This window comes from Tauraco erythrolophus, chromosome 5 (genome assembly GCF_009769465.1).
Source record: "Tauraco erythrolophus isolate bTauEry1 chromosome 5, bTauEry1.pri, whole genome shotgun sequence".
Taxonomy (NCBI): Eukaryota; Metazoa; Chordata; class Aves; order Musophagiformes; family Musophagidae; genus Tauraco; species Tauraco erythrolophus.
The window spans coordinates 2,264,890-2,280,133 of NC_141469.1; the positions used below are offsets into that span (position 1 = coordinate 2,264,890).

The 15,244-nt window shown below is 43.7% G+C and overlaps 1 protein-coding gene across 1 annotated transcript; it reads right to left on the bottom strand.

The window, feature by feature from the left end:
* Nucleotides 1-1,445: 1,445 nt before the first annotated feature.
* Nucleotides 1,446-14,849, bottom strand: NAAA (N-acylethanolamine acid amidase). Its single transcript, XM_086612059.1, has 11 exons — nt 14,665-14,849; nt 13,925-14,089; nt 12,008-12,134; nt 11,161-11,251; nt 8,101-8,177; nt 6,600-6,772; nt 5,697-5,759; nt 4,995-5,061; nt 4,411-4,439; nt 3,379-3,460; nt 1,446-1,747 (listed from the first exon to the last, which is right to left on the bottom strand). The coding sequence occupies exons 1-10, from the start codon at nt 14,847-14,849 to the stop codon at nt 3,385-3,387; spliced, it is 1,053 nt and encodes a 350-aa protein (XP_086468185.1). The 3' UTR covers nt 1,446-1,747; nt 3,379-3,384.
* Nucleotides 14,850-15,244: the final 395 nt, after the last annotated feature.

Sequence of the window (15,244 nt, forward strand, 5' to 3'; positions counted from 1 at the left end):
GACACCTGTAAGGATCCTTTTGTCTTTACTGGTGGGTGGCTGTTACATAAAAGAAACCTGCTGGAATCAGGACTCAGTGCCTGTTCTGTCAATTAAAGCAACATCATGCCACAATCTCAAAGATATCACAACTGCTGTTATCCACGTCTTCGTCCAGGAACCCTCCTTTTCTCCAAATTTATCCTTTTAGCGTACCACTGCTAACAACATTGTGCAAAGTGGGTCAAGGCAAAGCCCGCAGCGTGTTTATCCAGGTAGTGAAGGATGCAGGTAAGTAGGTTACAGCACTTAGTAGGTGATGACTTTAACCAGACTCAGCCCAAGAAGATCAACGGCCCACATCTCCAGCAAGCTCTCTCGGGAACAGTTTGCGTAACCGGTGCGGAAATACTGCAGGTGACATTACACATGTGGAAACAATGCCCTCAGCTAACACTCTGATCATGCCTTCTTCTCCCATATCAAGTGCTCACTGGCACGAGCAGGAATTTTGTCCAGTGAAGAACAGAACCTCTAAGCTTTAGGTGAAGGTATCCACTGTTCTTATCTCTTTAAACTCTTCTGTGTTTTTAGTGTGTTCCTAGGAAGTGCCTGAATTGAATAGGCCACCACAGCATAACCCAACCAACAAACAAACCAACCCCTCTGCACTATAGAAACTGTAAACTTTCTGTTAAAGGCAACTTTCAACCAAGTAAAAGGAAAACCATCCCTTTTCTAACCTCCCTGCTATCCCAGCACAAGCTTCTCCCATCTACTGCAGGAAAAACCTGTATTATCCCTCCTCCTGATTTCTGATGGAGAAAGCACCAGTCTACAGCTATGTGTGCAGCAGTCCAACAGTGCAACAAGATTCCAAGAGAGGTGGTCGATGCCCAAGCCTGGCAGTGTTCAGGAAGCATTTGGCCAACACCACACTAACTTTTGGTCAGCCGTGAAGCAGTCAAGCAGTTAGACTTAGCCATTGTCACACATCCCTTCCAAGTGCAATAGTCTATTCTATACTCCCAGGCACCTTTCGTAAGCCCACTGAAAACAACTGAATAGCCTGTACACCAGGGAACCACAGCTGAAGGGGAGAGTGTGCCTGCAATGGCATTCACATGACAAAGTCACATTCCTTTGCACTGGTGCAGTAACTTCTGCATGGAGGAAGGTCCCACAGAGGATGGCCCAACAACTGCGGTTCAGCAAAGGCTTATAACACCACTACCTGTGGCAACCCTATTCTGCAATTATAGTAGCATTCAGCAGAGGTCTATTCCTGCGCCTGCTCTCCCACTCCAGTTGTCTCTGGCAATAGCATCTGACCAGTTAGGCTCACGATCACAAGCCCCTCACCCGTCAGGAGAAAAGCATGACGACAGTAGGAGCAACACCACAGGTCTTGATAGATCAAGTGACCAGCAGCATATTTTTTTTTAATTATATTCAGACCTACACACCATGCAAAATATATTTTATTAGTCAGCACATAAATACATTCAAGTTAAACAGCTCTTTCCAAAAAGAGTAAAAGCAATTTTTAGCCATTGACATGTGCTAGAACATCAGCATAATCACAGCAAAATCAATGAAACCTCCATTACAGTTCATTATCAGTATTATTTGCAACAATTCAAAGAATTAACAAGCTACTATTTCCTGAGTGGTTCACTTAATAAGCCCAAACAGCTGTACTGCTTGTGAGAGTGATTTTAAAAGCATAGGCCAGTCTTGGACAGTTCCAGCTTTTCACTCACTTTTTCTGTTGAAATAAAAAGAGACAGATAAATGAGAGAGCACAGATTCATATAGAGCTAAGAAACCAACTCTTCAGAATCATAGAACGGCATAGGCTGGAAGGGACCTTAGAGATCATCTAATCCAACCTCCCTGTCGTGAGCAGGGACGCCTCTCAACTAGATCAGGCCACTCAAGGCTCCCTCCAACCTGGCCTTGAACACCTCCAGGGAAGGGGCATCCACAACTTCTCTGGGCAATTTATTCCAAAGTCTCACCACCCTCGTACTGAAGAATTTCTTCCTAAGATCTAACCTAAATCTGTTCTTCAACTTAAACCCATTTCCCCTTGTCCTATCAGTGGACACTCTTGTACAAAGTCCCTCCCCAGCCTTCCTGTAGGTGCCCTTCAGGTATTGGAAGGCACTTATTAGGTCCCCCTTAAGTCTTCTCTTTTTAAGGCTGAACAAACCCAGCTCCCGCAACCTGTCCTCGTAGCAGAGGTGCTCCAGCCCCTGGATCGTCTTTGTGGCCCTCCTCTGAACACGCTCCAACAGATCTATGTCTCTTTTATGGTGAGGACACCACAACTGGACGCAGTATTTGAGGTGGGGTCTCACAAAAGCCGAGTTAGGCAGGACAACCACCTCTCTAGTTTAGTAAATTCTGGGTTTTAGCTCCATAAATGATTTGCATAGCCTTTATCCATGGAAACCATCTTCTTGGACACAGATTTATTCATGACCTCAACAGCAAAAAGGCAAACTGCATTAACTGTTAAGTTAAATTCTATAGTGTACATACATACAACATACATAGAACCATGTGTGTTTTATAAATACTATCTCATTGTACATGTATTGCACACTGGAATGCCTCCAGGGTCTTTTGGTATGGGTGAACTACTTGTAGATACTTCTAAGTTCTTGCTAGTCTGAGACTGATCGTGTCCTGCTTATTAAAGTGGTCTCTAAAGGAAAGGAATTATTCTTGCTAAATGTCCAAATATGCTATTTGTTCAAGTTTGAAAACCTATTCCAACTGGAATGCAGCTTCTTGTGCTATAAACAAAACTTGGTCTCTTTCCCTGAGCACTTCAAACCTACCACATGAGGCACATGGGCAATTCAAGCACTGGGACTTTTTCTGCAAGTTCCCAAAACAAACCCCTCAAAGGATGCTCATGTTCCATCGCCTGTGAACAGCTGCCATAAATTAAGCTTGATCTTTTCCAGCCCCAAGTGCACCAGCTCCTCCTGCTGGGCTTCAGTTCAGTCAGGGCTTTCTGTCGTAGTCAACCACCTGGAGACACATCATGTATCACAGTAGTGAGACTAGTACAAAAAAAAATAGCTGAAACCTTCACAGAGGGCACCTGTACCTTTAGGTTTTAGCACCACTCACCGCTGCCTCTCTGATAAAGTGCTTTTTTCCTAAGATCAACTCCAAGGGTTTTGTAAAGCAAGTCAAAACTGAACTCCAGCTCTAAAACAACAAAGTAAGCTATTTACCCAAGGTCGTAAGCAAATCAAGGGGAGAATCAGGAATTCTGACTAGGTCACTTGAGTGGCACTGCAGCCCTTTGTCCTTCCATGACTCCTCAGCTGAAATTTTTATTTCAACACAAGTAGCTGGGAGTACCAGCACACTACTTACACCTCTTCACCTCACAGTTCGGATCCATGTCTGGTACTTATTTGGAAGTGCAGCGCTCATGACTGTGGTATACACAGTGTTACTGGTAGGGAAAGAGCAAAAGAAGGACTAAGTGACACTGCAAAGGCAGAAATATTTACTTATTAAACTAGCAAAGCAGCACAACAAATTTTAGTAGAAACAAATGTTCTGCTTAGGTACAGAAGGGTTGGAAAAAGTGGGAAAGAGCATTAAAAATCAAGGCTGCTGGCACCAATTTTTATTATTTTTTTCCCTGCTTAGTATAGCGAAGGAATTGTACCTCAACATCCATTTGATCATTGTATTAAATCATGAGTATTGCTCATCTTAGTCACACAGAAATCATCTTCTCCTTTCCACATTTCCTCACATTTTTAAGACAGAGAAGAAGCAGTCCCAGTATGAACTGTGAAGAAGACATTGCCAAGCTCTAATGCCAGTGACTGAGCCAGAATATATCCTGAACTCCATAGAGAAGTAACCAAAACAGGATAACCTGCAAAGGTGCCATCTGTGGAACAACGCAGAACAAGGAACCGTCTATTAAAATACATGTCAAAAAAAAACAGGAAATGATACCTGAAAGGGACACCTTCATTTACTGTTTTTCTCCTTTTATACACAAAGCAGAGCGGTGTCAGTAACACCAGAGAAAGCCATTTACAGCGTTAAAACCCAGAGGTTTTTGGATTTTGAAAGGCACAAACACCTCAGCAAAAAGTCCAGCTGCTCCTCTAAGCAGTCATTTGTTTCACTACTACAAAGGAACTTCCCACTACCAGACCGAGCCTGACAACTTCTGGTTTCTTGGCTAGAGTGGCAGACCAAAGAGGAAGGGTGCTGCAGAAGTGAAAACATCGAGTGCCCAGTGCACAAGCAGAAATCTAAACTGGGAAACAGCAAGATATTCAGACAGACACACAGGAAGATCCTCACGACATCTGTGATTGCCTTTCGAGTGGCCTGAGGCACGGTGAGAGGCACTGATTAATCTCTCAATCTCATACTTACTTGTTTAAGACTGGCTTCACTGACAACACCTGTACAGAGAGTGGGAAGAGTAGTCATTTTCATAAGTGAAGAGGGAATTAAAAGGCTATTTAAAAGCAGCAGTAGGATGAAGTTATGAAAAGAAATAATACAAAGTCAAGGACTTCTCTTGCTGGTTTTGTGTTGTCTTTTTTTAAAATCAATTTTAAGTAAAATATTCTCAAAAAGCCCTCTGAAATGCACAACGTTTAAGTTCTGTGAACTAAGTGGCAAACATGACTCATCTCATACTTTATCTGCCTGCTCTAATATTTATAGTTGTGCTTGAAACCAGGAACCACCCAGAGATGATGGTGATGGGATTCACCTCTTGCCTTTTCTGCTTAAACAGGCAGACTATTACGAAACGCCAGTGCAAGGGAGTTCAGATATGTTTTAACAAACAACCTTATCAGCCTCCACCTCTCCAGACGTGGCTGTGCAGTACACCCTTTTCACCAGGCCTTCCTTGCACAGCTTGGAAATCCCTGACAAGAAGGTAACTGCACTTCTGATTTGAAAGAGTCCAAGTCTACATGCCACAAAGCAGAATTTAAGAGGAATACCTTAAAGAGCGTATCAAAATTGATGTGCTGCTGTCCAGTAGCATTGAGAGCTTTGATGGCCGGAGTTCTGCAGGAAAACCACACAGAAGCATGAAGACACATGGCAGTGTTCCAAACAAAGCACCAACGTGAAAAATTTTCAGTAAACGCCTTGGCATTAAAATGCTTACCTTGGCCTAAAATAATCCAGAGCTCTGCATTCTTGTTTAATATATTTATTATTATTATATTGTGAGTCAATGTCTCTCACCTTGCTGAAGCTACTCTATTACTACACCACTGAGGACAGACCAAGAGGCTATCTGCCAACAGCTTTTTGCACACTACTCAGCCTAAAGATGGCATGATGTATGCAAGTATCTTCCTAGTGTCAAATCTTTTTTTCACTGTCAATCTAAATCCTTTAACTTGATATCAATCTAAAGCCTTTGACTTTTACTACAGTTTGCTTTAGAATGAAATTTTTGGTACATGCCTTATCCTTGCAGTTTCTCATCTTTCATGCCGTTCAAAGCCACACGGACTTTTCTCTGGCATTTGAATATCCTTCCTTACCTTATCCTGCTCCCTTTGGAGCAGCATTACAGAACCTAAATAAGCTGCCTGCTCAGTGAGCTAACACCTGCTCAGAAAACACCCTAGTCTTGAGGCTTGTTCAAAATCCAAGTGTTATCTCACCACAGAGCTCCAAATTAACTTTACCTTCGATCATCAGAAGGAGGAGGGGTAGTCCAATGGTCATAGTTTGTCTCCACACGAAACCACCTATAACACAAAACACAAAAAGTAAGAAAAGGCCAATCAGTAAGGCTAAAAAAACAGGATTTCTATTTTGTCAAAAGGAAAAAAAAGCCTCTTTCCCTTATCTCTTGCAAGCCCAAGGGATCCTACCTAGGTATACACGACAGACTTTACCATAAACTCCCGAACACAACTGAAAAAGGAGCAACCTCTGAACTCCTCCTGGCCTCAGTGACTAAACTACTACTGAATACACTGAAAAAAAGATCAGACCTTAAAAGAAAGCATCAGAGAAAAGCTTATGGGTATGCATAGAACACAGCCTGCAACTTTCAGTTTGGAGTACACAGCCAACATGCCACCTGGCTGTTACCAGTATTGGCTGACTGCAGTCATTGCGTGCTGTTGTTCCCCGTAGTGCAAGCATTTAGCATCTCCTTCCTATATTAAGCTGCTCATTTCACCAAATTGATAGGTGCAGTTATTTTTGAGCCTTCCACCTTTCTACCACATTGGGTCACAACTAGTTTGGATGTGCTCAATTCACTGATGTGGTACTTGGCAGACAAACAGGAAAAGCCTTCGAGTCTTTTCTCCTTTGGAATCTGCATGAAAACCAAACACCTATAGATGCTTTTTCCACTCACTTGACTCTCTGGACTACCCCAACCTGACAAGGCAGCGTGATTCCTTCTCACAGAAAAACACTGGGGTTCCTTTCAGAGGCTTTCAAGCTTTTCCTGTTCAGCTGTAGACATTAGCAAGAGACAAACCTGGATCTCCCAAGGCAGTCATGTCACTAACCCTGCTTATCACTCAGAAGGGGATATGAAAGACCAAAACTAACCAGTTTTCAATACTTACGCTCCCCGTAAAGGATCAAGAGGCCAGAGATCTGCTGGCCCTCTTCTATTCCTCGTTATGACCATGCCTTCTTTGGGGGATACACCTCCTACAATATAGTAAACTTCAGCAATGATGGGCATGCCCGCTAGTCTGAGAACAGCTGACTGAAAGTCCTCTGCTCTGCTCAGGGTCTAATGCAAAAAGGAGATCACAGTGAAATAAGGATCACAGAGCACCATCAAGCACGAAAACTAGCACCGGGACATCTTACAAAGAAGATACAGTCCAGCTTTTCTGAACATGGCTATTGACTGTGAAGTGCTACCTGCAAAATCTTACTCTGAAAATCGTTTTCCAAACTGACTAGCATATGAACATGGAATGTGTAAGACTAGTAAATGAAATCATTAATCCCAGTTTTGCAACTATTCAAAATATTATTTAATATACATACACTTATTAATACACATATATATCGTGAAAAATGAAAAAAGGTGAAAAATCTGCCATTCAAAAGACGGATGCATATCCATACTCTGCAAATTCAATTCTCAAAGACCTTCTATGTGAACAATAGGACAGATGTAAGGGCAGGGAAAACCCACTCCACGTCTTTGTCTTGCCAGTGGTTGAAAAGGACTCGATAACAACACTGAGTAAGGTAGAGGCATCGCCAGTAGCCAGCATGGCTTCTCCAGCCGTAGCCAGGGACTAACTGGGCCTCAACTGACACTTCTACCACCATGAAACTACCATTTTCCGGCACATGGTAAACTGAGTGCTATGCAAGAACTCAAAACATATCAGAGAGCAAGCATCACAAACCATGCAGAAAGACAAGGAAAGCCCTAGAGAACCATTATTTTCCTGGCTGCAGCACTGCAGCTAGTAGTCTCATCTCAAGTCGCAGCATCAAGTGACTTGTCAAATGCAAAAAAAAACGAACAATCAAGTGTCCAGTGGACACGCCAGTTCTGCAGGGATTTTAGCTGCAAATCCAATCATTCACGTTCACTGTAATTACTGAATTTAAGAAGCAGCACACTTAATTTGTCTTAGCAGTACCCTAACATAATAATCCTAAAACGTGCAATACAAAATCTCAGTCTAACTCCTGCTGCCCACCAGCGAGCTCTGCATTTTTAACATGGAAACACATCAGACCTAGTGTAAAATAACAACTGAGTCAAACAGTCACCATCGCAGAGCACAGCTGTGTGAATTACTTGGATTACAAGTCACAGCTACCCAGTAAACTCCCTGGGAAGGAAGTCTTGGCACAGCTTCTCTAGAGTTTTAGCATTGACTAGAGATTGTCCCCCTGAGGGACTGGAATTGCCTCTCATACACATCCCTGACCATCTGGAGACAATACTTATTGCCCTCTCATGAAATGCATTTACTTATCAATTGATTGATTTTTCTATGAAACTGAAAGTTGGAACATGAAATTTAGCATGAGTTCGCAAGTACAAACGACATCACTGTGAAACACGATGAAATAAGTCAGCGCACTTACGTCTCGGACAAGCCAGCTTACAGGGTAATTCCGATTCAGAAAAGCAGCTATTGCATTTTCCCACCACCTACCACCCTCTCGAAAAAAAAGGAAAAAAGGACAAATTACTACACACGCGTTAGATATACTGTGAATTCCATCCTCCTGCCTTCCTTTCTTCTCCACGTCCCATCTCTAGCTCTGCAACCTTTCGCTCTACTGTGTTACACAACAGCAGTTATGATGAATTCCACAATTCTGACTATACCACTGTAACAAAACCAGCAAATTTTATACCGAACTCACAAAGCACACACCACCTGAAAGCAATAACTGCCTCTGTACTGTGTTGAGCTTATCAATGCTGCCTAGAACATTCAATGTCAGTAGTGCTCCTTTTCTTACGTATGACTGATATCTATACATAAAATAGGCAGGATGTGCTGCTTAACCAGGCTAACATACCCTGGACAAGCCCACTATTTCCATAATTTTTCTTTCAAACGCTCCGTTTTCTGCATGACTAGACTTGGATATTCAAATGCAACAGAAAGCTAAATCCTCAGTGAAGCAGTGCAGCTATGTACCAGCATAAAACGTCATCACTTCAGGAAAGGAGCTAACCAAGTGCATAATATCCAGGTGAAACTACAGGTGAAATAAAAAAAGACAACATAATCCCAACTGAAGTTCAACCAGGGCAGCTGGATTAACACCTCTGCTTTCCAGAAAGCATCTCAGACCCATAACATTCCCGTGCCATAAGAGGGTGCCGTCAAACAGTGGGAAGTCCGAGGTAGAGTGGAAAGTAAAGATGACAGACAGTGTTCAGCACTGTACAGAAAATACACTATCTCTCAGAACTGGCCAGTGCTAGCCATTTCCCTGAAAAACTATCACTATTCCTTTCAGTATTGGTGACTTGCTAGGTGCTCACTTTTTTAACAGTTTTTATTCATAGCTGAACAATAAGCAGAGTTGAAGGTGACTGTAATAGGGACTAGCACTTGGTAACACATTTCCAAAAGGATAGCAGGTCTTTTCATTTGATATAGTAGCTTGCATCTGTCAGCTCAAATATTTGTGTTAATCATAGAATCATAGAATGGTTAGGGCTGGAAGGGACCTTCAAAGGTCATCTAGTCCAACCCCCCTGCAAGGAACAGGGATATCTCCAACTAGATCAGGTTGCTCAGGGCCTTGTCCAACCTGGCCTTGAACGTCTCCAGGGATGGAGCATCCACCACCTCTCTGGGCAACCTGTTCCAGTGTTCTACCACTCTCATGGTAAAAAATTTTTTCCTAATATCCAACCTGAACCTACCTCCCTCTATTTTAAAACCGTTACCCCTTGTCCTATCATAACTGGCCCTCCTGAACAGCCTCTCCCCATCTTTCCTGTAGGCCCCCTTGAGGTATTGGAAGACCGCTATAAGGTCACCCCGGAGCCTCCTCTTCTCCAGGCTGAACAGCCCCAACTCTTTCAGCCTGTCCTCATAGGAAAGGTGCTCCAGCCCTCTTATCATCTTCGTGGCCCTCCTCTGGACCCTCTCCAACTGGTCCATGTCCTTCTTATGTTGGGGACTCCAGAACTGGACGCAGTACTCCAAGTGAGGTCTCACGAGGGCAGAGTAGAGGGGGAGAATCACCTCCCTCGACCTGCTGGCCACGCTCCTCTTGATGCAGCCCAGGACACGGTTGGCCTTCTGGGCCGCAAGAGCACATTGCCGGCTCATATTGAGCTTCTCGTCACAGCATAATTGACCTTACTGAATTATTACAGCAACGGGAAGAGTTACACAGAAATCATGAAATAGCTAAAAAAAGTAGTGATCGTGTTCCTGTGTTACTGCAGAAAATTAGGAGAAGTAAGAACACCAGAAAGTCAAGTGTGTAATTATTCACATGCCAAAACCAGAAAAGCCCACAGAAACAATATGCTTGTCACTTGACAGACCTTGGCCCTCATCTGAAGTCACCCCCCTTTTCAGCTGTAGTTCACATGCTCATTTCCCAAAATTTTTTTCAGTTGCACAGCCACAGATGAAGCACCAAGCAGACAGCAACCCCTGATTTTCCAGAGTGCAGCATGTGTTGAGTGAACTCTTCTTGTCTGCAGTTCCAAAGCAACTGCAGTCAAGGCACGCAGGTAGATAACAGCACATCAGCTCCTGATGGACCAGAGGGCCCATCCCACCCAAAAGCTTGCTGATCTTAGTTCCTCTGTCTGAATAAGGGTAACAGAAAGGGTTTGTGCCCAGATTAAACCACCTCACTGTGGTCTCAGATGATCCTTATACTGAGGGCTGAAGCACACTGCTGAGAAACAGCAGGGAGAACAGGGCAACACTGGTTCTGTCCCCAGATAGTGCCAGTTCACAGACACAGGACTCTGGTCTGCAAGATATTCTAAATCAAGCCTTTTAGCAAGACTCAGTAACACTTAAGGCTTTATTTCCAAGCTGATATTGGTGCCAACTAAATGCAGTTTGCATCTCTTGTTATCAGTCCAGGACACTCCAGTTTTGAAAGGATTCAACTACACTAGGTTCAGAAGCAAACTCTTTGAAAAATGTGTCTTTAAATTAAGCAAAGAATCTAGTGACTGCAACAAGGCAGCCTTAACTAAGGAAACAGGAATCACAAGGTGCATGTGTCCATCGCAGAATCTCTACTTCTACAGGTAATTAATATGTACATAATGTAGACAGTCAATAGTTTTTGCATAACATCTCAAGTAGAATTTTGAAAACGAAAGATGGTCTAATTCAAAGATTAAGAAGAAAATTAAAAATGGTTACCACACTCCCAAGGGAAAAACAAACATATATTTTTCAAGTTTTAAAAGAAAAACACTTCAAGCTCAGATGACACTGTACTGACAAACAAATACTTCTCTCTGCTACGCAGCAGCCTGAAACTGGCAGCCTGGGTGCTTTCTCTCCCCAAGGCCATTAGAGCTTCTTCCTGGCAACCTTCATTTTTTTCTCCTCCAAGAGAACAAGAGCCAAGGGCCAGAGCAGGCCACAGCCAACCAAAACAGTTTATGTAACATCAAGTGAGGAAACAGTTTTGTTTTACCTCGTTCATCACCGGAAATGGTGAACTTGTGTGGACTTTGTCCAGTCCATAGGCCTACGTAACCGAGAAAGGTGGTGCCTTGATACGCTACCTGAAACCAGGAAACAGGCAGTATTTCAGCTTTCTGGCACAGCACGCCGCTCCAAACATGGGCAACATGCTTAAGCAGCGTCTTGTTATTTTTCCATGACGTTCATACATTAACTGATGCACAAAACTTTGCCTTAGGTTACAAAAAAACTTGCAAAGTGAATTCTAAAAACACTCCGAGGACCAAAATTATCTGCATTTCATTTGTTAACCATCACTGACTGCTACCAAAGTTTTACTCAAGTGAATGAATAGCCAAAAGAAAAAATTCTCTATTTGCAAAACAGACTAATGAACATTAAGAAAATGACATGCAAGGACTGCACTAGCAACTAGTTCATTTTTGCAAATCTTCATCTAAAACACACATATTGGTCACAAAAATTAACAAGATGTCAGAAAAAAAGCCTTGGAATCGGTCCCTGCTGAAACTGATATCTTACTTTATATTCTCTATTATTTTTTTAGTATCTCAACATTTCCTTCTTTCAACATCTCCTTCCAAATAATCATCCTGAGATAGTAAATAATGCTGTTCTATTTGTTCCACTTTATCACCACAAACTCAATGTCCAGACAGCAAAGAAAACCAGCATTGATCCCACCTTCCTCGAGACAGTGACTGTGCTGCTCTAGTAATGCAGCAAACCTGGGATCGGAACCATGTTCCTACATAAAATCCAGCTGCCTCCCCAGCTGTTGACGCGACCCCAATCCTTGACAGAAAACCATCCCACCACATCCTCTCAGACCATACCTGCCCGCCTCGCAGAAACCGCACATCGATTGTAATCTTGCTCAATATATCGACGAAATCGTAATCCAGGTTGCGACCATGGAAAATGTTTCCTTTGTCATCCTGAGCGACAATGCTAGTACAGAACCTTCCAGAAGAGAAGGAGAAAGAATGATTTAAGCTATAGCTATGACAACACTGTCAATTTTATAGTTGAACATTTCAGAAGGAGTTAAGAGTTTATCTTTTGCAAAGTATTTTCCTAACACAGCAAGCATACAAGTAGGCGTTTGCATTACATTGTGAATATACTTACACTTCCCTATCTCTGAATAGTCTCATCCCATACTTTTTCATAAAATTTCTTACAGGTTTTAATGTGAAATTGGGGGAAAAAAAAGGACAAAATGGTCTGACTGAAGCTCTCCATAACACTGCAGCATCTTGCAGGACTTATGCACAATATACATGAAGGAAAGACTTGAATTTCTTAAAGGCAAAACTACACAATATTTAAGTTATCAAGTCTCACCTGGCTCAAAAAGTCAAAAGCTGCACTACAGTCCTCATCAGGACAGACATTACCAGGCAGGAAGAAGCATTTCCACTGGGGAAAAATTTCATTATTTCATTTTGCTTCTTGTCTAAATCGAGATTAAAATCTGACATCTAAAAACAGCCACAAAGTATCATTCTGAAACTTTCTGCATTTCATTTTGACAGTTATAGCTAATTTCATTTCAGTTTGGACCCTGGTTATATTTTTAATATCACAACTAGATCAAAAGCTCAAACAAAGCCCCTTGCAACTGAAAACATCACTTGCTGCCCAAGTGTCAGCCATGTCAATCACAGTTTAACCTCTACTCTACAACAGCAAGTGTGCTGAATTTCCTTTTTTAGTTACAGTTTCATTGCAACAGGCTTTTTCATGAAGTATATTGACTTCCTAGGGCATGAACAACTTAATTGCTCTGGAGTTATTAGTTTGTTATTCCAGTGATGTATAGCACTGTAACACCTTTCACAACTGTAAAAGTGAAAAATTATGCAAACATGTAGTTTGTCCCTGGCTGATGTTTTTTCCTTAGTATCATGAAAAGTGAGAAACCTGAAATTTCATGGGCCTTACGAGAGTTAAGAATGGTAAGTATACTCTGTTAAATAATAGGAAAGCTACATCTAAATGACTGTCTTAGCTGATATTAATTCTTATTAAACAAACAAAAGAACTACAACTTAAATACCACATGTTAAAAAAAAAATAATCCAACTGGAACTAAGTGGCTGTATGCACCTGTTTTTTATTACAACTTATATGGAGAAAAGTTTTTAGGATCTTAACAGGCAACACCAAATGTTTCTTCATCTCCTGCACATGCTTCTAGAGCAAAAAACAACAATGAAACTGAGTGGGTTTTCCACTGAGGTTTTGTTTCCTGTCAGTAAGATAATACATCCATTTTCTACTCTGCAAATCAAAATGTTAGCTTATACAAGCCTTGTGAACATTCGTCCAGAAAATTATTTGCAAACACCTTCCTCTCAGATGAAAGGTTCAAATAATCAGATTCCCACTAGGTATTCTAGTTTCCTTTTTGATGTAATATGACAATTTGAGTGACAACAGAAGACACTACAAAATCTTTGACAGTAAATGAACCCAAATACTTGAGATGGCCCTTCCTTGTCATATTTCTACACACATTACATTTATTAACACCTAACATGCTGCTCTACGTTTCTTGTTCAATTCAGGATACAAACAGCCCAATGGCAATGCAACCTTCCAGCTGCACATATAAAGTGGAACAAGAATGGAGAGTGCAAATCATCCGCCACGTGTCTTCACCTGCCTTCTGGCGCGTTCTGCCACGCTGACCTGCGACAAGTCTCTACATCCATTCCTACCAGACTCGGTAAGGACCAGACACTTACACGGTAGACTCATAGGCGAAGTTAAGCAGGACCCCATCTCCAAGACTTATTCCCAGTGCTTTGCACAGTCCCAGGATTTCCCCTGCGAAGGGCTGCGGCATAAAGAACTCCAATTCCGCTGCGATCGGCCGAATAACTTTGTGGACCCATTTTGGCACTTTTTCACTGAAAAACACACTCAAGATGTTACCTAAGAGACCCACAGGTTTCTAACTCAGCTGGCAGTCAGATACTCAAGCAGCCTGTGACTTCTCTGGTGAGCCTGTCCCCACTGACCTTGACCACCCTTTCCCAGCCTCTCCCACACCTTAGCAGACATCCCTGCATCCCATCCCTCACTTCATCTCATCAGCTCCCGCACAATCCACGCAAAACATCCAGCACAGTCTTGCTACTTGCCATGGTTTTTATTTTTACGAGGATTTCCCCAGTGCTGCCAAGTCATAATGCAGCAGCACCAGGTTAACACTCAAAAATGCCGGAATTTTTGAATTCAGACCATTTCAGCGGCCGCGCAGCATCACTTCGCCGCCTTCCTCCAGGACCCGCATCAACGAGGGGGCGACCAGCACTGCACGGCCCTGAGGGGCACGGGAGAAGCCGGCCCCGGCCCGCTGCAGCTCCCGGCGCGGCCGCGGGAGGAGCGGGGCTGCCCATCCCGGCGCTTTAACGGGGAAGCGGGGCCGTCCGTCCCCCCTCGGTCATTCCGCACCCCCCCCCCCGGGCTGCCCCACACTCACTCGATGACCCGCGCGACGGCGGCTCGCAGGAAACCGGGATCGAAGTGCCGCAGCACCGGCAGCCAGCGCTCCTCGGCGGGGCTGTCCAGGCTCACGTTACACAACAACGGCGAGACCGCGGGGGGGGCCGCCGCCACCGCCCCGCACAGCAGCACCAGCAGCCCCCACCGCCGGGCCCAACCCATGGCGCTGGCCGCGGCCCCCGCCCGCCGCCCCGGCCCCAGCGCTCCCCGCAGCGCCGGGGGCGGCCCGAGGGGAAGGGCCGGGACACGCCGGCGGCGGCCCACAGCACCGCCTAGCAGCGGGGACGAGAGGTGGGACAGAAGGAGTAGAGAGTTACCGAAAACACAACCGAAAAAGGGGGAAAGGTGAGGGTTAACCCTTATGTTTCACTGGCCCTGTGTTTTGGCAAATCTATTAGAAAAGGCAGCCCAGTTCCTTCTGGTTTGAAATGAGGGTAGCAGAGACAGCCACACACTGGGCAGCCACCAGGCAGAGCTCTCTGCTCGCTGGAGGCTGCTGCCAGGATACACACAACAGGAAGCAAACAGCAGAGGAGACTGGCTACTAGTCCTAAACT